The following is a 24,150-nucleotide window of genomic DNA, read 5'->3' as shown; positions in this document are numbered from 1 at the left end:
CTTAAGTGACTGGTAGGTCCTGGGTTCGAATCTCGCGAGTGCGGGATCGTGGATGCGCACTGCCACTGAGGAGTCCCATAATAGGACGAAACGGCCGTCCAGTGCTTCCAGGTTTTCCATGGTGGTCTAGCTTCAATTGACTCATGATCTCAACTCTATAAAAATTACTAAAATCTCAACCAAACCCCTTCTGATAATTATAAAATAGGAAATATACATATTGCATTGGTCCATAAATAGTCCTCAAGAGTTACTATTCACAATTCTCTTCGGGATATAACACCTTGCAAAATAGAGAACGAACTCCTTTGACTGTGAGAAAGAGTTCGACAGAGTGGAGAGAAAAACATTATGGAATCTTCTTCGACACCATGGTGTACCTGAGAAGATCGTCAATATCATCGGGAATTCATACGACGGACTACATTGCAAAGCGGTGCATGGAAGATAGTTGATAGATGCATTCCAAATGAAAACTGGTGTTAGATAAGGCTGCCTAATCTCCTACTTTTTCTTTCTACTGGTGGTTGATCGGATTATGAAGATCTTCATATCAGATGCAACTAGAGAATTTGGACTTCAAAGATGACCCGGCCCTTCTGTCCCATACACATGAACAAATGCAGATGAAGACAACTAGTGTATCAACAGTCTCTACATCAGTGGGACTCAACATACAAAAGGGGAAAAGCAACATCTTCAAAGATAACACGCATAACACCAGCCAAACCATACTTGATGGAGAAACTGTGGAACAGGTGGAATCTGATGCAGATTGTATCGAGAATCGGAAGCAGACATTGCTACAGACTTACATACTAACTCCTGTTACCCCTCGCGGAGGAGCATAGGTTACCCATTAGCATTCTCTATCCAACTCTGTACTGGACAATCCTTTCCAGTTCTCCCCAGTCGCAATTCATCCTTTTCATATGTGCCTTCATTTCCCGACGTAGTGTGTTCTTCGGGCTTCCTCTTTCCCTCTTCCCTTCAGCATTTCAAGTAAGCGCTTGCCTCGTGATGCAGTTTCATGATTTCCTTAATGTATGTCCTATCCACCTCCAATGCATTTTCCTAATTTCTGCTTCAACTGGAAGTTAGTTTGTTCTCTCCCACAGTAGGCTGTTGCTGTTTGTATCCAGTCAACGGACATTGAATATCTTGCATATACAATTGTTTATAAATACTTATACTATTTTGATTATGGTTGTGGTAGTTCTCCGCGTTTCAACTCGTATTGAAGATTGTGACTTTGATATAGGTTGACAGTCTTTTGAGTTCCAAGTGTTCTTCGATTGTAGGAATGCTGTTGTTGCTTTGCCAATCCTCACATTTACGTCTGCATCAGATCCTCCTCATTCATCGATGATGTTGAACAAGCATGTGAAAGTTTCCACCTGTTCCACAGTTTCCCCATCAAGTATGGTTTGGCTGGTATTTTTCGTGTTATATTTAAGGATATTGCTTTTCCCCTTTTGTATGTTGAGTCCTACTGATATAGCGGCTGCTGCCACACTGTTTGTGTTGACCTACATTGATTACTATCATGTAGTTGATTTACTTACTTGCTTCCTTATGCGTGTTACCCCTCGTGGAGGAGCATAAACAGCCCACCAGCATTCTTCATCAAACCCTATCCTGGGCAAAACTCTCCATTTCTCTCCAATTGTTATTTATCCTTTTCACATCTGCTTCTATTTCACGGCGTAATGTGTTCTTTGGTCTTCAACTTTTCCGCTTCTCTTCAGGGTTCCATGTTAGGGCTTACCTCGTGACGTAGTTTGGTGATTTCCTTAATGTATGTCCTATCTACTTCCAACGTCTTTTCCTAATTTGCTCTACAATTGGAAGCTGGTTTGTCCTCTCCCACAGAAGGCTGTTGCTGATAGTATCCGGCCATTGAATATTAAGTCTTTTGCGTAAACAACTGTTTATAAATACTTGTACCTTCTTGACGATGGATGTAATAGTTCTCGAAGTTTCAACTCCATACAGTAGGACTGTCTTGACGTTCATATTGAAGATTCTCACTTTGGTATTGGTTGACAGTTGTATGTAATTGATTTACATAAAATCAATTAATTTATTTCTTTATCTTTATCTCTGAAATTTTATTTTGTTGCCAGGTATTGAATAAAACAAAACTACAATCTACATTACAAACTCCTACTATAACTATTTATTCAAATAGAAATGAACAAATGAAACGATTGAATAATCAAACCTTATTTACTAATATCAATACACAAAATGTATTACAAATTAGTCGACCAGGACGATTATTTACGGATGATTCTTATATTCAACTTGTACAGAATATTTTTAATGAACCTAATCCATTAGATGAGAATATTGGTATACCAAATCAATTAGTTGATAATCTATCTAAACGTAATGATAATAAATCATGTAAGTAAGATTATATTGTCAATAAATTATCGTTTCTAGCATCAGTCATAATGTCATGAGATCTGGCATATGATGCTCTGGTACCGTTGAGACTGGGAAAAGTCCACTCACCCTCTCAAAATAATGTCACATGGCCACGCGTATACAGCCACTTCCAGAGAAGTCCTACTCAATGCCTGTCACAGTATTACTGCTGTTTTCGAAATTGAGAGATGAAAGATTGATCCGGTACTTTAACAGGGGTGGGCGGATATGGAGGATCGACCCGGGGACGTTGAAAACCCCTCATTCCAAACCTGTGGTGAACATAAGCTCCAGCATTTTGAGGTAACAATTATCGTATGAACACATTGTTGGTCGCCGCCCACCATGGGACTTGATCTCCTGACGTTGCTCGACTGCCTTATGGATTAGACCTTTAGATTGAAGGCTCGGGATGTGGCTCCATAAGAAAACCACCTGGTTCGGTTTGGGCACCTGGGCAGTAGCCCAGTACTCACACAAATTGAATGATTTATGTGGGGCATCTAAATTCTTTGCCTCCTTTGTACCAATATTTATGTGTTTAATTAAATAAAAAAGGATAAAAATCACGAACCTATCTAAGTTGGACAGCCAGTAATGGGCTGTTCAATACTTCCAAGTTCTCAATGATAGTCTAGCTTGGATAGGCTTATGGTTTCAATGAAATTCAACAATCTCCAGAACACCATAGAGATAATACTGAAGAAGATCAAACATTGAAGAATACGGTTCGGAAAGATGGGTTTCAGACGAATAAAAAATGTATAATATAATAATGAAGCCCGAAAGTAAGAAAAAAACAAAGAGTCATCCTGTCTACTCTAATGAGACCAAGTCTAAACTATATTACCTAACATCTTCAACCAGCATAATATAAAAAACTTTTATACCCATAAATTCATATGTATTGACCATTTATGTCTTCCGAATGGTGTTTAGGACTACAATTGATCAGTCTTTTTGGACATATGGGCAACCTGTTCGGATCGCCTTGATATTTCCATCAAGTCACAAGCATTTTAAGCAGAGATGGGTTATGGCTCGCAGTGGAATCCAGGATATGTGTTTTGTCCTATTAGTACTTGTCCATAGTTGTATATAACTTTATCCCAGAGTGAGTTGATGTTCACTCCGGAACTCGAAACCAATAGCCTTCGTTTCAAACATCATCGTGTTATTCACTTAATTATTGAGTCCTACAATGGAGTGAATTTTAATTGCTATATATTAGTTATATGCATTTTCCCATCGATTTTCAGGACTGTAGTTTATTATTCTCTACAGTTCATACTGTGTTGAATTCAATTTAGATAAAGTGAGATAGTATGACAATTAGCTTTTGTTTATACAGAGTTCCAAGAGTGAAATCTCTCAAATTTTTCGGAGTATTCAGATCTACAACAATGTAATTATTTATAATTCCAACGTTTAGCTATGGCACTTCAGAATTATCGTTGACATCGCTTATGATGAAAAATATTAGTCCTTCCAATGTCAAAAGGTTTGACTGATATTCTGTAGGATGCTTTAGGTTTCCAGACTATCTTCTAAGTATATGTCCTTGAAGTTCTCCAGACAGTTAGTCGGTTCATTCTTCCTGTTATCTATCGAAAAACGTTTTCCAGCTTGTATTGCTTGTGATGCAAACGTGATGTCTATCTGTCAACTCATCCATATGGCTCCATAATAAAGTCATAAAAACCCTCTCAGCCTCGACCACATAGCTTCATCATTGTTTGTGTGTACTACGGTTGTGTAAGTTTATCATTTTTATTATGGATATGTCCCTACAATATTCATACCACTGAACAGCCGAAGCTTCAGTAACATCTGCGATCATTGCAACCAATGTTAGTGGTGCTTTTATTATACAGTTTGCGGCAATTATTATAATATGCCTTAATCTCAATCTTGATCGGGCGATAAAGGTTCCTATTCTAGCAAACGTCTTCCTTCTACATATATTGCATCGAAGGACAACATTACGGTAGTCTGCACAAGGTCTACAAGTCATTAATTACTCGTAATTACAAATACAAGAACTTCTTAGTAGTTTCATTTGTTTTAGCCGCTTAATTGTCAAGTCTTCTCTAAAATTCTTTGTGGACCGATCGTACATGAGCATCAGGTATTGAAATTGGCGCCGTGACCTTGAAATCCCTCAAACGCTTCTGATTGGCTCGTCCATAAATTATAGTCTCGCCTTCAGGATCTGCTGTAATGGTTCAGATACATTTGCTAATGTTCCTTGATGTATACATTTTTTTTCTGTACTTTCAAACTAGTCCTTCTCAACATGCTTGTTATTGAATGATCTCAAGTTCTTTACTGATTATTCTTATTGATTTTATCTTGTTACACTAATAATATGGTGTGATACTTTAAGTCAATGCACATTTTCATTAGTCTATATATTGATTACTGAACCAACTTGATTTGAGTTTTGTGAATATATCTAGAGCTTGTAAATAGTGTGTTGTTTTTTCTTTAATATTGATTTAAGCCTACAATAAGAAGCTTGCTGAAAATGGTGTTAGTTGCTAATTAATCATAAGATGACAGAGTATATTTATTTATAGCTCAGGATGAAGATGTTGCAAGTATTATGATTTTGATGGAGTTCTGTTCTCTGAGCTGGATAGTTTTGTCGTGGAGCTTTCATCATCCTTCTGAACGACATTATCAGCACTTCTACCCGAAGTTTGCGGTGATGATGTCATTCAGAAGGACGATGAAAGCTCCACGACCAAACCATCCAGCTCAGAGAACTGGATCATCCACTTGAGCTACAAATCTTCTCCATCATTTCAAAAGTATTATGATCTTTGAACTAGATAGTTTAATTGTGAAGTTCTTATTGTTTGTAGGTTTGTTTGGTTGGTTGTTTTTTTCATTTGACTTGAACTTTGATATTGAAGTTGGCAATCCTTTTTTACTTAATGGTTAATAGATTTGGTTGATGCTTGACTGAAGTTAATAGAAGAAGATGTTAGTTAGTTAGTTATGAAGAAATTCTAGTAATTCACTTCTCCTTGAAGTACGTACTGATAGTATTGTTCAGAAGAACAATGAAAAATTCAGAACCAAACTATCCAGCTCACCATTAGATTTTCAACATTCTCATAGTGAGCTACATATATTCTCCATCACAGAAAAATTGATGGATTATGTATCAAATTGTGATTGGATGATTATTTATTCCACTGCTTAATTTAGCATGTTTCCAGAAGTTTCCAGAGTACAACCGTTATCAATAAACCCATAAATTTAATAGTTGAATTTATGAATCGATGTAAGCTAGACCGCCATTGGAAACCTCGAAGTACTATGCGGCTTTTTCATCCTAGTATGGGACTCCTCAGAATTGTGCACCCAAGATCCTGCATACGGGACTGGAACTCAGGACCTTTGGTCTTGTGTTCGAACGTTTAACCTCTAGACCACTGAGCCGTCATCCAACAGTGTTAATATCTAACTTCAACCAATCCATGAAATAGCTCCACAATCCACCATTGTTTTCAGTGAGTTACTCATGAATTCAACTATTAAATTACTACAATTTCCACAAAACTCCCCTTTCTGATAAAATTTATAAATGCTATCGTTTTTTTGTATATAAACGAACCTTGAAATAAGGCTTCTATTCTTACTTTTCAGCCTTTCTCTACTATTTGAGCTTAATTCTAGGAGTATTTAAGGAATTTAAGAAGTAGCTAGGATGCTAGTATTAATTGTTCGAGTAGCAGACATATCATTTATCTTATAATTCAGATTGGTACTAGTTTTAATGGAATCATCTTTTCTTTAAACATGAACAACTATTGCTGGAATATCAATCACTATAAAATTAGCAAATGGATTTCCATTGATCCTTACGGAATCCAGCCCGTTGATCAAAAGGCATTAACTACAATACAAAAATTTATATCATCATATAGATGAATGGTTTTAAATCAAAAATCCAAGAGGAATTAAGAACTACACAAAAGTACTTTTACAATTTATTCTACATAATAAGCCAAGATGGATAGTGGCTAAGTGAAATCCAGTTTGACGCGCGTTTCGTCCTATTTGGCACTCGTCAGATGAATGTACTTGAATCTCAGAGTTGATATTCACTTTGGGACTCGAACCCAGTAACATTCGTTTCAAACGCCATCGCATTATCCACTTAGCTACTGAGTCCTGATAGCCACTTGCTTGTGCAATGGGGATGAAGTTTAAATTCACTTAAATTCACTTCGTTTACAATGCTTGTAAATTAAGGCTATATCGAGGCAATACGCAAAGTATGCACATATGCCAATTAGAGACTGACTAGTTTCAGTCTTAAAAACATCAATGGGAAGATTCAAACAAGTGTGAATTTATTCTACATAAGTTTTAAATTTTGCGCGAAAATTTAAAAATCCTTTCCACGATTCTGATTGGTTCAGTTCTATACTAAACTTTTACTCCTCTCTATATATATACCTGTACTTCTTTTATTTTAACGGGCTAGATGAATTGGCTAATTCGAATAGTAATAACAACAATAAACAAGTATTATTGGATGATAATCAAAAATTGGAAACAATCCCAGTTACTAAATCGACAAAAAGTCATCGAGGTAAACGTGAAATGAATAGTTCAACTACAAATGGGACTGTACTTAAAACTAGTAGACGGAAGAAAAAGTAAGCTTGATTATTATCATAGTATTACATAAATTGATATTTGGAATAAACTGAGATGAATTGTCAAGATTTCTATTCCGTCTCTTTAACTTTCCAGAGTGAACATTAACTCTGAGATGCAGGTACATCCAGCCGACGAGTCCCAAATAAGACGAGACGCGCGTCCTGGATTCCACTGCTATCCATCTTTTCTTACAATTTCCAAATAAATGTTATCGAATATAACTTTGTAGATGATTCATACTTTACTAGAAATCAATTTACGATCATAAAAATGATCTGTAAGTAGAACTGAATTAAATTTGAGTAGATGAGATGTTGTAATGATATTTGAATTAGAATAAAGTTGAAAAACTGATAGGTAATGGGTTCGAATCTCGTGAGGCGGGATCGTGGATGCGTACTGCTGAGAAGTCCCACAGTGGGACGAAACGGTCGTGCAGTGCTTCCAGGTTTTTCATGGTAGTCTAGCTTTGATTGAATCATGATCTCAACTATTGAAATTTATTAAGTTATCTAAAATCACTTTGGTCTTACAGATTGGATTCATTTTAAAATGAAATACACTTGTACAGATTTTCTTTTGATTCTCTGGATTAATGATTTTAATATCGTAAGGTCATGCTCAGCATCACCTGTGGTCGAAGATAAAATACCGTTACATTGTAAAAGAGTGGTATAGTGTACTTGTTGAGAAGATCAAGTAAATTCTTCGAAAAAAGTCGAAAAAAGGCTCCGAAAAACACTGAGAAACACCTTATCCAATCAGCATTCAATAGAAGTTTTGCCAGAAGCATCTAGAAAGTGATGTCACATGTTCCGTTTCTAATTGGATGATTACGTATACTACAACTATGTTTAGTAGCATTCTAGAAATTTCCGGATGCCCAAGGTCATCTAAAATAATATAAATACCCTAGATTTTTTTTACGTAAACCAACCTTGGAGTAAGGTGTTCTTTCTATATTTTTCGCTTTTCTCTCATGTTTTTGTGTTGCTGTGTAGATTTAGCTTGAAGGTTGCTAGAGTGCTTAGGTAACCAAATCTAGAGTTCAATTAGAAGGCTTATCAATACTGGATAAGGCTTAGACTATTCACACATTACAAATTTGAGTAGAGTCTTATCTCCTTATTTTAATACAATCAAATGATTTAGCCACAGATGTTTGTTTTAATCCAATATGCCAAGCTAAGTCAGTGCTGGAATCAAGGATTCCATGTGTGCCCGACCGTTGCTGCTACCTTGACGTGGTGGTCGGGCTTACCTATCGTGATGATTCAATCGAGCTATGCTGGCTGGAACAATCGTTCCCCGAGGTCCTACCATGCCAGACAGGTCGGTTGAAGAGCGGTGAGAGTAAAAGCAGTAAACCCAAGGTCCGAAGGCGAAGTCGTACTACTGACTGTACAGAGGTGTGACAGCAGTAAGGTGTTTCCTTCAGACAACTAGCATGACAGCGATGCTGCCTTCCCACAAGGAGGGGTGGGGTTAGAAAAGGTCGACCCTAAAAATGCACACCTCGCCTTATCCCACGGATATCCGTCTCCGGCGGTAAGGTCCCAACAAGTACGGAGCTAACACAAAAATTACCCACAAAAAGGTCGTATGTGACCGACCTCAAGCAGTTGTCCCTTGGGCACTGCGGTCACACTCTTAGGTCATTAAGACCATTTCTAATCCAATTTCCCTTTCAATTACCTCTAGAAGAACCCTTCCACGGTGTGGGCAAACGGGAAGTGATAACTGCCCTCATACCTCTAACAGCACTCAAGAACACTGTATTCATAATCAATCTCCTTCAATTCCTACTATTCCTTCTACCTTGACTTTCAACACTAAACTTCCTCTCTCGGTTTCCTCCTCAAGTGTCACCATGGCCAAAGATTCTAGTGCGCGAAACGCTGTCCCAGGTCTACTAAAACCTCGCTCCAAACTACACATCGGAGCCTTCAACGTACGTACCCTATGCCAAATCGATCAACAGGCATCCTTAGCTAAAACCCTAGAATCTCGTACCATTGATGTATGCTGTGTCTCCGAAACACGCATACAGGATCCCAGTGTGGTCATTCACTTGACCTCACCTCGCCAAAATGGACAGCCAACGAAATACACCCTCCGTGTATCTGGCGACCCGTTGGCTAGTTCTCGCGGACTTGCAGGTGTAGGCATAGCACTAAGTACAAGGGCAGAACAGGCACTACTAGAATGGATCCCCGTTAACAGTCGCCTGTGTGCTGTCCGGCTAAATGGCCCCGTAAGAACTTGGAAGGATAGGGACGCACGTCGTTGCCTTTTCGTCGTTTCTGCCTACGCTCCCACTGACTGCAGCCATGATGAAGTGAAAGATGACTTCTACAGAAAACTCTCTGAGCTTCTTCAGAAAGCTAAGCGTTCAGACATAGTAGTCGTAGCGGGTGACTTTAATGCCCAGGTAGGCAGCTTAAATCAAACAGAAAGACATTTAGGTGGGTGTTTTAGTATTCCGGCTCAACGAACCGATAATAGTGATCGTCTGTTGCAACTATGCTCAGACAATCGTTTATTTTTAGCAAGCACTAATTTTAAGCATAAGGAGAGACATCGTCTAACATGGCGACCACCTGCACCAAACCAACGATGGACTCAAATAGACCATATTGTCATCAGTCATCGTTGGAGAGGCTCAATAGAAGATTGTCGCTCGTATTGGAATACTTGTTTAGACTCTGATCACGCTTTAATGCGAGCGCGCATTTGTCTGCGCCTCAATGGACGCAGGAAAATTACACTAAGAAGACCCATTAGGATTGAACTGGAGGACGAGAAAGCCAAATGCGAATTCCAGAAACTACTGAGTTCACATCTAGGCAGTTCTTTAGACGAGACTGACCCAGATGCTGCTTGGAAAGACACACGAACAGCTGTGGAAACAGCAGTAACATCTATTAATTATTTAAACCATAGGGTTCCAAAAAACCAGTGGATTTCCTCTAAGTCTATTTCACTGATGGATTCACGTAAACTCATCCCATCAGGCTCTGAACACGACGAAGAGCGTAAACAAATTAGATCTAGGTTAACTAAAAGTCTAAGGAACGATCGTGAGCAGTGGTGGGCAACGAAAGCAAAAGAGATGGAAAAGGCAGCGGCTGTAGGCAACACCAGACAACTATTCAGACTAATAAAAGAAACTGGAATTAAGAAGTCAAGTGTAGGTGAGACAATCTCGGAAAAAGACGGAACCCTTATCTGCTCTCAACCCAAACGTTTAGAACGGTGGGCGGAACACTTTAAGGAGCAGTTCAGCTGGCCTTCAGCTACTGCACAACTACCCACTATTCCCAGAAAACCTGAATGGAACATTGAAGTAGGCCCTCCGACTCTACTTGAAGTTCAAAAGGCTATAACTAATCTGAAACGAGGAAGAGCAGCTGGTCCAGATGGATTGGCTCCAGAGGTCTTTAAATATGTTGGTCCAATTTTAGCGATTAGGTTGACTAATATTCTGGCTAAAATCTGGGAGACGGACGTAATCCCATCCGACTGGTCACAATCTTTGATTGTCCCAATATATAAAAAGTGGTCAAATTCATCCTGCGATAACCATAGAGGGATTAGTCTGACTAACATAGCATCTAAAATACTAGCCTCAATAATTATCGGGCGCCTAACTAAGACTCGTGAACTGCAAACACGAGAAAATCAGGCTGGCTTCAGACCTGGTCGTGGCTGTATCGACCACATATTCACCATTCGTCAAGTTTTAGAGCACAGACACGCTTATCGGCGTCCGACAATGATAGTTTTTCTTGACTTAAAAGCAGCATTTGACTCTGTAGACCGAGAGGTTCTGTGGCAGTGTCTGTCATTGAAAGGTGTACCTGAGAAGTACATAAACCTTGTGAAGGCTCTTCACTCGAACACTACCAGTCGAGTGAGAGCTTATGGCGAACTGTCATATGATTTTACAACCTCAAGTGGTGTCCGTCAAGGTTGTCCACTATCCCCATTTTTGTTTAACTTCATTATAGACCTACTGCTGGAAATAACACTCTCTTCGACTGAATTTTCAGGAATTGATCTCCCACCAGGAGGTCCACTTGTCAATTTAGAATACGCAGATGACATAGTCCTGTTTGGTGAAGACGCTGGCAAAATGCAGTCTTCTGTTAGAACTGAGTAATAATGCCAGGATGTTTGGGATGTGTTTCTCCCCATCTAAATGTAAATTGTTACTCCAGGACTGGCCTGCGTCAACACCTGAACTAAGGATAGGGAGTGAAGTAGTCGAGCGTGTCGACAACTTCACTTATCTTGGAAGTCTGATAAGCCCCAATGGGTTGGTGTCTGACGAAATCTCTGCATGGATTCAAAAAGCTCGTTTGCATATATGTGCGTGGTCCTACGTTGTCGCTGACTGACTGACTGAGAAGCATATACAGTTTCATCGCAACGGAGTAAGCAAGATATAAATATGGGCGGACTACTATGAATAATTGAAATCATGAGTCAATGGAAGCTAGTCCATCATGGAAAACCTGGAATCACATTTTACGGCCATTTCGTCCTATTATGGGACTCCTCAGCAATGCGTATCCACGATCTCGCACTCGCGAGATTCGAACCCAGTTCCTACAAGTCTCGCGCCAGAGCACTTAACCGATAGACCATTGAGCCGGTCGGCATCCAACGGTGTTAATGCCTAACTTCAACCAATCCACGATGTTTGAGCAACCGTTCACCAATTGTCTTTAGTGAGTTGATATCTCTACAACAAACTTGGTTGAACTCCACTGGTCACTGCTTCCCACCAGAACTCAAGGAAACATCCCTTGAAGTCATTCACTAGTGAGCATATGATTATAGATCAGAAGGGGTTGGATGCGCACTGCTGAGGAGTCCTATAATAGGACGAAACAGCCGTCCAGTGCTTTCAGGTTTTCCATAATGGTCTAGCTTCAATTGACTCATGATTTCAACTATGAAAATACTGAAATCTCCACAAAACCCTCTTCTGATCTACTATGAATAAGTAAATTATTCACCTTTAGTGAAAACTGCAGTCCACTTGTTATTTGTCAGTTTATAAACCAATGAATATGCATTAGCTATAAAACCAATGAACATTCTATCCACTAGAATCATTTATGTATACAGCTATTCCAGGTATAACGTTATTCATTCATTCAAAGTGTAACTATCTGCTCTTTCGTGTATTTCACTTTCTAAAAGTGACCATTCGACAATGATCTATCTCAAATATTAAACACAATAATTAGAAAGCATACCACTTAACGATTCTTCATTAATACTCCTTTCTCCATTAGATCTTTGCTTTCTGGGGATCTGTTATAATTTCTCTTATTACGACCCAGCTATTCCTATTGTTTAGTATTCCTGGACACCAATTCACTCGAAAAGTGGCCAAATCAGAACACGGTTAAACAGGAAAGAAATTATATTCCGAATAACATGGGGTAGATGAAGTAAGAAGCACAATAAGAAATACGTTAGTATATTTATAGTTTTTACATGAGAAGATCCTAGAATCTTCTCCAAGCATCGACTAGCGCTGATTGGACAAGAATTGGCCAACCAACGTGCATCAACATAATCGTGCATGAAACACTCTTTATCCCAATCTATGTCCTGCTAACAGGACCATATCACCTATTCCTACAACTTTTCAATATATCCAAACCTAAGCCATAAATTTGATAAGATATCAGAGCATACTCCTTAACAGTGATGGTACCATTGCACTGAAATCATTTTGGTTGTATTCATTTAAGCTACTGAACCGGATACAAAGACTAACTGTAGCATCGTCTTTTAAAAATTAAGCCTCAAACAATGGAAATATAAACCTGTTCTAAGAGATTTTTTAACCAATAAGAATGATATCTTAAAACGTACCCATCTCGTTTCTCCTCACAGACATTCATATTAACCTGTTTGCTAAACATATCGCATGGATACTTTTATCAATCCGCTGCACCGTCGATGCCAAATAATGAACTAGTCTGTCGATCATCAGGACTTTCAATTTAGAAAAATTAAACATAAACTAACATTTATTTTTGATGGAGTTTTGTTCTCTGAGCTGGATGGTTTGGTCGTAGAGGACAATCTGTGAATCATATGTGGAGAAATTCAAACATTTCACTTCTACCCGACGTTTGTGCTGATGATGTCGCTCAGAAGAACGATGAAAGCTTCACGAACAAACCATTCAGCTCAGAGAACAAAACTCAATCATCAAAATCATCCACTTGAGCTACAAATCTTCTTTACCATCTCACTAACATTTATTTCTTTTATTTTGATTGGTTCGTCTGTATACTATACTTTCACTATATTCACATAAGCATATCAGTTGCGTTTTTTTAATCTCTTTTCTTCATTTATTCAAGTATCCCTCATACAACTACAAATAAGACAATTGTAAAACATAATCGACCTCAAGCATATTATGATGTATTCGGTAAAGATGTAACATCCCAAGAAGATTCTGTTGAATTAAGTACTTCAAATATGAAACAAATTAATATTGAACAAGTAACATATATTGGTCGTATTCAAAAAATATGCCGGGAAAATCTTCATAATGCATTACATCTATCTGAAGTAATCATCATAATAATAATAGTTAATATGATTTGTATATTTCGTTAGTCATTTATGAATTAAAACATTGAAGTTATATTTCAATTAGCAAGTTCGAACACCACTCTAATTCTTTTGATTTGAATAGATGGTTATTATCATCATCAGGGAAAACCTGAAACCACTGGATGGCCACTTCATCTTGTAGTATGTTACTCCTAAACAGTGCGGACCCAAGATCCCCCATGAGGAAGTCGAACTTAGGATCTTCGGTCTTGCGCGCAAACACTTAACCTATAGACCATTGAGTCGGTATGTCTAACGTCAACCAATCCACGAAATTTCATCACTGTCCACCATTGTTGTGGATGCGCATTACTAAGGCGTCCCATACTAGGGATGAAACGGCCGTCTAGTACTTTCAGGTTTTCCATGGTGGTCTAGCTTCAATTGACTGATGAATTCAACTATTAAATTACTGTAATATCCACAAAACTCCTCTCTGATTATAAATGATTGTATAAATACGGAAAACTAAAAAACTATCATTTAATGATATTGAATTGACTGAAGATAACTTGAAGTTGCAAAAGAAGATAGAAAGTTTACGTCAGATACTGTTGTGAATTGAGTATTCTGATCAGCATTACATATCCGTGTCATCAATCAGAATTCTAATTCTAAGTTTGTCTATTTCGCGTTTATTATTTCTTCTATAGTCTAGTGTTTCAAACCTAAACACTGATATGCCTGACTAGCATCGTTGACTTTGAGTCGACACTGATAAGCTCCTATTCGTTCGCTATTTAGTAACTTTCCTCAGTGTCTTGATTTGAGTCTGGAACGTCATAGCTCAGTTTCTATTATCATTATATTTCAAACATACATCGGTTTATATACAAGCATACTGGACCATATCATACCATAGCATGAAAAGTAACAATTATATATAAACGAACCAAAAGTGATTGTGAATAGGGCAAACAGTGAATGATCAACTGGCAACTAAATAGAAATAATAAGCAGTCCAAGTATAGTTATGTAAGGATTGCTCGTTGGAAAACTCGAGGAAGCCTCAGAAAAACCAGAAAGAGCCGAAGACATTTCATCCAATCACTGCTAGGGTAATATTCTAGAATGTCGATGTATAGCTTCCCTATTGGATGGATAAGAATGACCCCCTTTGTGCCTATTGGCTGTCCGAAATGATGATTTACTTCCAGCCAAAAACTATAAATACATGAGATTTCTGTACTATATTTTGACACTGTTTTGGTGAATAAAATTCCTACTTACTGGTCTTCTGTCTTCTCTCTTGCGACGTTGCAAGTTCGATCGTTCAAGTAGTCTAGTAGTACGCGGCATAGTAAGAAGCAAAGCTCTAGATATAACAAGTTAATATACTAAACAAAAGCTTATGATAAACTGAATAAATATGTACAGTTATCCAGTTACTGAGTAGCTATACAATAAGCATAGATATAATAATTATCCAGAAATTAGTCCAAGGAGTTACCATTATATCAATCTTCGTTACGATCTTGATGTAGGTTTCTTCTCTGAGCTAGATGGTTTGGTCGTGTAGCTTTCATCGTCCTTCTGAACGACATCATCAGCACAAACGTCAGGTAGAACTGAAGTGTTCGTTACGATCTATCAGATATAAAGTCGATGATTTTAAAATTAGTCCACCTATCTCTGTAACCAAATAGTTTTAGATGTTGTAAAATAACCTTTTCATTGAAATTACTCAACAGATTAAATTCACTTGGTGTTGTTGGTTTGAATCTTCCCATGGATGTTTAAGACTGCAATTGATCTTTGCTTGTAATACTTGTGAATTAAGGCTATATCGAGGCAATGTGCACAGGATGCACATATGGCCAATAAGAGACTCATCAATTGAAGTCCTAAAAATCAATCGGAATATTCAAAAAACAATACTAAGTAAATTGAAACTTCACCTAATTGCACAAACAATTGGCTATCAGAACTCAGTAGCAGAGTGGATAACGCGATGGCGTTTGAAGCGAACGGTACTGAGTTCAAGTCCCAGAGTGAACATCAATAAGTCTGGAATGTAGGCACATCCATCTGACGAGTCCCAAATAGGACGAAACGCGCATCCTGCATTCCACTGTCACCTACTATCCATTTTTGCTCATAATACTCTTTAGATTGTTTACAGTAAGTATTTTTGGTTCAAAGATGCTCCATGACCTTAAAATTGCTATCTTGATAATCAACAATCAATTACATTAATGTTTTTCAAAACATCTTTACCGTAAAAATTTAATCAGAATATGGTTTTGTCAACAGAAATCTTACCTTCTTTGTAACATTCTTCCATAAACATGATCTTGAAACTGATTCTTAATGGTTGTGTTAATCTTCCGTTAATGTTAATTATTATTATTACTGAATTATAATGCAGTGGTTAACTGGATGCAGTACCAAGATGGATAAGGTGTTGCGTGTATGAAGTAAAAGGTACCGGTGTGAACATCAACAATGAGATGTATCTTGCACATCCAGCTGACGAGTTCAAATTAAGGAAAAACGACACACATTCTGATGAGGTTTTTTTCTCTGAACTAGATGGTTTAGTCGTGGAGCTTTCATCATTTATGCTGATAATATCGTTCAGAATAATAATAAAAGCTCTACGACCAAACCCTCCAGTTCAGAGAACAAAACTCCACCAAAATCACCCACCAGAGCTACAAATCTCCTCCACCGACGTACAATCCGGATTCCCTTGCTAACTACCATGTAACTCTACTCAGAAATAGTCTATAAACATTGTACATGTATATATGTATATTTCTTTTGCTCTCAACAACTACTTCTTATTAGATTATCATACTTCTTTATTTATCAATCTAGAATTATTATCGACAAAAAGGTATTCGACAACCAACACATCCAGATATTATCAAATCTACATTTGATGATGCTGCTAATACTATTGTTATAAATTTAAAAAAACTATTCACTGAAGCAGAATCATATCATCATTCATGTGTAAAAGGTATGCAAAAAATAATTTGAATTTATGAAATATTTTAATCAGAAGGGAGTTTTTGTGGAGATTTAGTATTTTCATCGTTGAAAGGGTTCGAACTTCGCGAGGCGAGGTCGTGGATGCGCATCGCCACTGAGGAGTCCCACAATAGGACGAAACGGCCGCCCAGCTCTTCCAGGTTTTTCCTGATGGTCTAGCTTCAATTGACTCACGCTCACTCAACTATGAAAATATTTTAATGTTAGTATAGGGAACAACTTAATGTATTATATTGATTTCCAAAGTTAGATATATAAAATTCTTCAGAAAGGGATTCTTTTGTGAATATTATAGTAATTTAATAGTTTAATTCATTAATCAATTATAGATTTAACATGGAAAACCTGAAAGTACTAGACGGCTGTTTCATCCTTGTATGGGACTTCTCAGTAGCGCGCATCCACAACAATGGTAGACGGTTGCTCAATTTCGTGGATCGGTTGAAGTTAGACATTAACACCGTTGGATGCCGACCGCCTCAGTGGTCTAGAGGTTAAGCGTTCGCGCGCGACACTGGTAAGTCCTGAGTTCGAATCTGGCGAGGCGGGATCGTGGGTGCGCACTGCTGAGGAGTCCCACAATAGGACTAGACGGCCGTTAAATGCTTCGAGGTTTTCCATGGTGGTCTAGCTTCAATTTGTTCGTGATCTTAATTATTAAAATGAATAATATGAATTGGAAATTTTACATCATTTACTGACACTCGTTAGGCAATCAGTGAAAATCAGAAATCACTAGTTCGCCTTCACATCCTAGTATAATACTGCAAGACAATCTCCATTTACGATCCCATCAGAGACTGAACCCAAGAAGTTGAGCTTCATGTTAAGTATTCAGTCTTCAAACTACTAAGTTGGTATTCCATAGTTTATATTTCCTAACTTCAGTTGACTGGTTATACTTCAAGACTGTCACTCATCGCCATCATCTTACGCCCGACATGGTTGGACTCCACTAGTCACAACTGCTGACGAGAACTGCGGAAAATTATCTCTTAAAATCAATCACTAGTAAACATATGATAATTGAAGTTATAAAGTGTTGTAGAGATTATTGAATTTTAAATTTCATATCCTTGATTATCTTTGGTTAAGTAACCATTGAAAATCAATACATTTTAGTTGTTTGGTCTCTATGTGAATTCTTTTCCACCTCTACTTGGAAACAACTTTGGTTAATATACTTTTCATCATATTTATTAATGATTTTCATTAAAAGTTGAATATGTTGTAGACAGGTAGACTAGTAGTAGGTAACATATTATCAAAGAATTTTTTAAACACTTGATACAACTGACTATTTATACTTATGAATAGTCGATAAACATGGGCTATACCGTTAAATGATCCTGAGACCTTAACTAGTTTAACCCATCAAGAGACAGCAAGGATTTATTAATCATTTAGTAAGAGTAGACTAAGACTAAGGGTATGCAGTTTAATATCCTAGCAATATAAGCGATGTCAGTTTGTGATGCGAATCTCTCACATACGGGACGCGAGCTCAGGACCTTCGGTCTTGCGCTCGAACGCTTAACCTCCAGACCACTGTTAATGTCTAACGTCAACCAATCCACGAAATCGTGTGACCATCTTTTATTGTCTGAGGTAGATACCTATCTCTCTAATATTCATCGAATCATGATCTCAATCAAAAACTTATATATTGCCTTATCCCCCTATCAGTTATCACGTGACAAACTTACCAATAAAAATATCGACTTCTGTGACCTTGTCTCGACGCCAAACTAATGACACGTCAACCAGCACCAGTAGCGTTGAGTCAACCCTGAATCTTTATTAATCCCCAATGTAGTAGCTTCTCGCCTAACCCTGTCCGTTGAGTTCAGAACATCATATCCGCTTCTACTGTACGTAGTTTATACATAACTAGACCAAACCGAGTCACACCATAAATTAAGAAATAACTGTTATACAAGATCAGGCCAAAAGTAGCTGTAAGTACAAGAGACTTTAACTGATAGATCGGGAATAAATCGTATAATGGTAGCCAGTGGGTCAAATGAAAGCTTATAGCAAAAGAATAGTTATACAATAAGAATATATATATATATATAAACACATAGATATTGGTACAAACAGGCACCAGATATACATGCGCCACACAAATCTCATTTGATTTCTGTGAGGGCTATGATACTACCCAGGTGCCCAAACCGAAGCAGGTGGTTTACTTAGGAGGCCACACTCGGAGCCTTTGACATAAAAGTCTGATCCACAAGGCAATGGAGCATCGTGAGGAGATGCAGTCCCATGGTAGGCGGTGACCGACGACCGATTCCTATGCTATTTGTTCCCTCAGGATACTGGAACCCATGTGCACGATTGATTTGGAATCAGGGTTTTCCAACTCCTCTAGATGGACTTTCCGTGTCCACCAACCCGGTTAAAGCGTCGGACATTCGCTTTTCGTTTTCTCAATGTCGTAAACAACACCCGTGGTGCGAGAAGACAGTGAGTAGGACTTCCCTGACAGAGGCTATTTACGCGTGGCCATGTGAGGGTATTTGGAGAGGGAGAGCGGACTCTCCCCACTCTCGGCCGTACCAGACCATTTGGGGGCAACACCTTAACCAGTAACACCTTCTAGAACCAAAACATGTCAACCTATTGAAATCAGAAACGAATAGGTTTAAAGATGTATTTGATAGTCTATCAATATATCAAGAAGTGATTGATCTAAATTGGTTATTAGTTGTGGGAGAAGTTGAACACAGAGTACTTACTGATGATCTGGTGTGGACACATGACCGAACACCTTCAGCTAGATGAGTTCATTAAAACGAATGCGGTCAACATCAGTATTATTATTACTATTACTAATGTATATATATATATATATATTATCTATTATCTTTAGAATTTTCTGAACAATTAAATCAAATTGAATATTTAGCAAGTCAATTACCCTATTTATTATTTCAAGAAATGTTAAATGAAATTAAATTCTATTTAATACAAGAAATTAATAAACATCAAAACAGAATTCAATTAGATTTAAATAAATTAAATGAATTACGGGCAAGTTTAAAAAAATTTTGTTTGTTTCATTTTCAATTGTTGAAAGCGTGAATCAATTGAAGCTAGACGACTAGGGGAAATCTGGAAGTACTGGACGGCTGTTTCATCCTATTGTGGGACTGCTCAGTGGCAGTAAGCATCCACGATCTCGCCTAGCGAGATATCGAACCCAGGACCTATCAGTCTCAAATCTCGCGAGGCGAAGTCGTGGATGCACACTGCCACTGAGGAGTCCCACAATAGAACGAAACGGCTGTCCAGTGATTCCAGGTTTTCAATGGTTGTCTAGCTTCAATTGACTCACGCTTTCAACTATGAAAATAATGAATCTCCACAAAACCCCCTCTGATAATTTTCGTTTGGTTGAAATATGATCAAAATTCAATATGTAACTCTTTTACAGTTACTATTGGTTACTATCTTGAGAGAAAGGAGAAAGGTTAAGTATAGGATCTGTAACCCCATTCTATAGAAAACAAACTTGCTAAAAAAAGGGCTAACCAGAATAAACAAACTAAACACTGTTTTTCGAGTTGAAGGGTCTTCATTCAGAAGAATGATGATGCCTCATGATGAAAATCGAGATTCTTCGGAAGTCACGAGACCGATGCCACTTCTAAAAACCATAGCAAAATTTTATATTAGTACATGAATAATTCTCATAATGTGGGAGACCGAGAGGATCAATCAAATAGCTGCGGAAATGAGGAGATACAATTTGATGGTTCTCGGAATCAGCGAAACCCATTGGATCCAAGATGGATAGCAAAAGTTAGGTATGAGAGAGATGCTGCTAAACTCCGGTCACAAAGAGAAAAATGCTCCACACACTCAGTTAGTTGTTCTGATGCTGTCCAGAGAAGCACGAAATAAACTTCTGGGGTGGGAATCTCATGGATTAAGGATCATCAAAGCATCCTTTCAACAAAGAAGGAGGGGATCACAATGAATATTATCCAATGTTATGCACCCACTAACAATAGCAACGACGGCGATAAGGATCAGTTCTACGAGAGGCTGCAATCAATCATATCTAAGTGCTCAAGAAGGGACCTCCCTATCCTGATGAGAGATCAAAATGCCAAAGTCGGAGTGGACAACACAGGATATGAAGATATAATTGGACGACATGGACTGGGAGAGAGAAATGAAAATGGGGAGAGATTTGCAAATATATGTGCATTCAACAAATTGGTTATATGAGGCAAAATATTCACACACAAACGCGTACACAAAGCTACATGGAACTCATCGGACCAGACTACAGAGAACCAAATATATCATATTTGTATCACTAAAAAATTCAGAAGGAAGGTGGGAGATATGAGAACCAGGAGAGAAGATGACATAGCTTCAGATCATCACTTGGTTGTGGCCAAGATGAAACTGAGGCTAAAGAAACACCGGACAACTGGACAAACAGCATTACAAAGATTCAATACAGCGTTCCCTCGAGATACCAACAAACTCAACGAGTTCGAGATAACTCTCAACAACAGGTTCCGAGTCTTACAAGAGGACAATCAACAACAGCCGAACAAGAGCAGGGAAGGTAAAGGCACAAACTGAATACACTGAAGCAAACAAGCGAGTGAAGAGGAGTATTAGAGCTGACAAGTAGACATACGTGGAAAATCTAGCAATGACAGAGGAAAGAGCTGCAAGAAAAGGAAATATAACACAACGAAAAAACTGGCATAGAAATATAGTAAACCAGAGAGACCACTCGAGAACAAAGAAGACAAGCCAATTACTGTGATCGCGAACAGAGGAACAGATGGGAAAAACACTGTGAGGAACTCTTGAATAGGCCAGCTCTTTTGTATCTACCAGACATCAAAGCAGCACCTCCAAACCTCCCTACAGATGCGTCCACATCAACGATCAAAGAGATCAAGATGGCCAACACAAAAATAGAGGATAGGAAAGCGGCAGGACCTGACAATATACCAGCTGAAGCACTGAATTCAGATATAGAAGTAACTGCAAACATGTTTCACACTTTATTGAGGAAGGTTTGTAAGGAAGAACAAGTGCCACTGACAGAATGGAAAGAACGATACCTCATCAATATACCAAAGAAAGATCTGAGCAAATGTGAGAGCTACCGAAGCATCACACTACTATCGGTATCAGAAAAAGTTTTCAACAATGTTGCTAAACCGGATGAAAGATTCAGTAGACGTCCGGCATCGAGATCAACAGGCCTGATTCCGTAAGAGCCGGTCGTGCACAGACCAAGTCGCGACACTACGGATCATCGCTGAACAATCAATTGAATGGAATTCGTCGCTAAACATCACCTTGGACATTTTTGGTAGACATCGAATATTAAGACTTACAGGATAAAATGAATTGCTCATCTCGCAGCATATTATCATCTGGACTGGTTGGATACTGCTAGATGATTTGAACTTCACAGACGACCTGGCCCTTCTACCCCATACATACCAACAAATCCAGGTCAAAACAAAAAGTGTAGCAGCAGCATCTGCATTAGTAGATCTTAGCATACACAAGGGAAAAATCAAGATCTTCAAATACAACACGAAGTAAAACAACCCAATCACACTTGATGGAAAAGCTCTGATAGCGTTGTAAACTTTCACGTATCTGGTCAACAACATCAATGAACAAGGAGAGTCTGATGCAAACCTCAAGGCAAGCGCAGACAAAGCAACAACAGAATTCCTACAATCGAACAACGTTATCGACCACTTCTACACAGTATATAAAATATTTCATGCATGAAACCCACAGTATTCATCTATTGTTTCACAACAGAATAGACAATAAAAATACCTTGACTATTATGGTGTTTCAGGGCGACTCTAATTTATGGACAAACCAATCGGATTTAAGATAACATATCTTGGATTTTTGCGCGAAATTCATTCATCCATTTGGCTAAATGGCGTTTTAGGATTTTAGCTGATGTCAGTCCCTCATGAAAACACTAAATCTAATCCCTAACTCTAACCATCAACTCTAAATCATAATTCTAATTTCTCATACAGGTTTACAACCCTCATCTAGTCCAAGTTAGTAGGTTGACATTCTCAAGGTCACTTCAGCATTGCCCAAAGGTCGTCCGCAAATGATAGTCTCACCGATCTTCCCACTTATATTCCATGGTATTTAACATCATGACGAATTGTGAGCTTTTAAAAAACCCCTGAATATTTCGTACAAAATACATATATAATTACTCTGTTAAAACAAAGATGAACTATGAAAATTTGTAACTGTAACATCGATTGTCGATGGTCTGAATCTCACAGGAGAATTGGTTCTCTCTTAATTCTCAACTGCCTTCAACTAATTATTATTGAATCACTTAAACTAATTCCAACATTATAGTTTGATCTATGGAAATTGATTTACACTATTTATTTGAACACATGAATATTGGTACAAAGGGGCACCAGATACATGTGTGCCACACAAGTTACTTGGTTTGTGTGTAGGCTGTGATACTACCCGGGTATCCAAACCGAAGCAGGTGGTTTTCTTAGGGGACCACACACGGAACCTTTGACCTTGAGGTCTGATCCACAAGGCAGTGGAGCATCGTGAGGAGGTGCAGTCCTATGGTAGCCGATGACTGACGATTGAATCATACGCCATTTGTTCCCTTAGGATCCTGGAGCCCATGTGCACTATTGGTTTGGAATGAGGGTTCTCCAACTCCTCTAGATCGACCTTCCTCATGACATAAATACAGACTATTGTTTTCATCATTAAAAGATTACTTTGTTTATTATTATATTTTCATTACAGATTAAATATAGTGATCAACTTCGACCAGAACTTTGTAACCTTAGCAACCAACCTCAACTCATCACATTATTAAAACAAGAGAATGAACGTCAAATAAATCTTGTCAAATTATTATATAAATTAAAAACTATTAAATTACAAATTATATATAAAGGTAGACAATTATTTAGTCAACGTTTATCCCATCTAACCGATTATTTATTTATTCGATTTGATAGTCTTATTGGTTCTGATCAAATTGATAATTCAGGTAATTTCATCATTCAAAATTTAGAATATAGTTTTATCGTTAGTAATCTTCATCATGAACTTCTATTGGTTATAGTTGAAAGCAAGAGTCAATTGAAGCTACACCACCATGGAAAACCTGGAAGCAATGGACGGTCGTTTCGTCCTATTATGGTACTCCTCAGTGGCAGTGCGATCCACGATCCCGTACTCGCGAGATTCGAACCCTGGACCTTTGTGGATCAGTTGAAGTTAGACATTAATACCGTTGGATGCCGGCTCAGTGGTCTATCGGTTAAGTGCTCCGGAGCGAAGCTGGTAGGTCCTGGGTTCGAATCT

At 38.2% G+C, this 24,150-nt stretch overlaps 1 protein-coding gene across 1 annotated transcript in view; it reads left to right on the top strand.

The window, feature by feature from the left end:
• Smp_139350 (putative nuclease sbcCD subunit C) overlaps positions 1-24,150 on the top strand; it is a gene marked incomplete at both ends in the record, with an annotated part of 81,825 nt that overhangs the window by 51,403 nt on the left and 6,272 nt on the right. Inside the window, 5 exons of the mRNA XM_018798785.1 lie at positions 2,127-2,409; positions 6,935-7,109; positions 13,506-13,719; positions 16,585-16,722; positions 23,584-23,671. Coding sequence (XP_018653693.1) covers positions 2,127-2,409; positions 6,935-7,109; positions 13,506-13,719; positions 16,585-16,722; positions 23,584-23,671 — 898 coding nt within the window. The remainder of the gene's footprint in view (positions 1-2,126; positions 2,410-6,934; positions 7,110-13,505; positions 13,720-16,584; positions 16,723-23,583; positions 23,672-24,150) is intronic.

The sequence above is a fragment of the Schistosoma mansoni genome, chromosome 7 (assembly GCF_000237925.1).
Source record: "Schistosoma mansoni strain Puerto Rico chromosome 7, complete genome".
Lineage (NCBI taxonomy): Eukaryota > Metazoa > Platyhelminthes > Trematoda > Strigeidida > Schistosomatidae > Schistosoma > Schistosoma mansoni.
The sequence above is the reverse complement of the archived record's forward strand: the minus strand, read 5'-3'. Positions and strand labels throughout refer to the sequence as shown.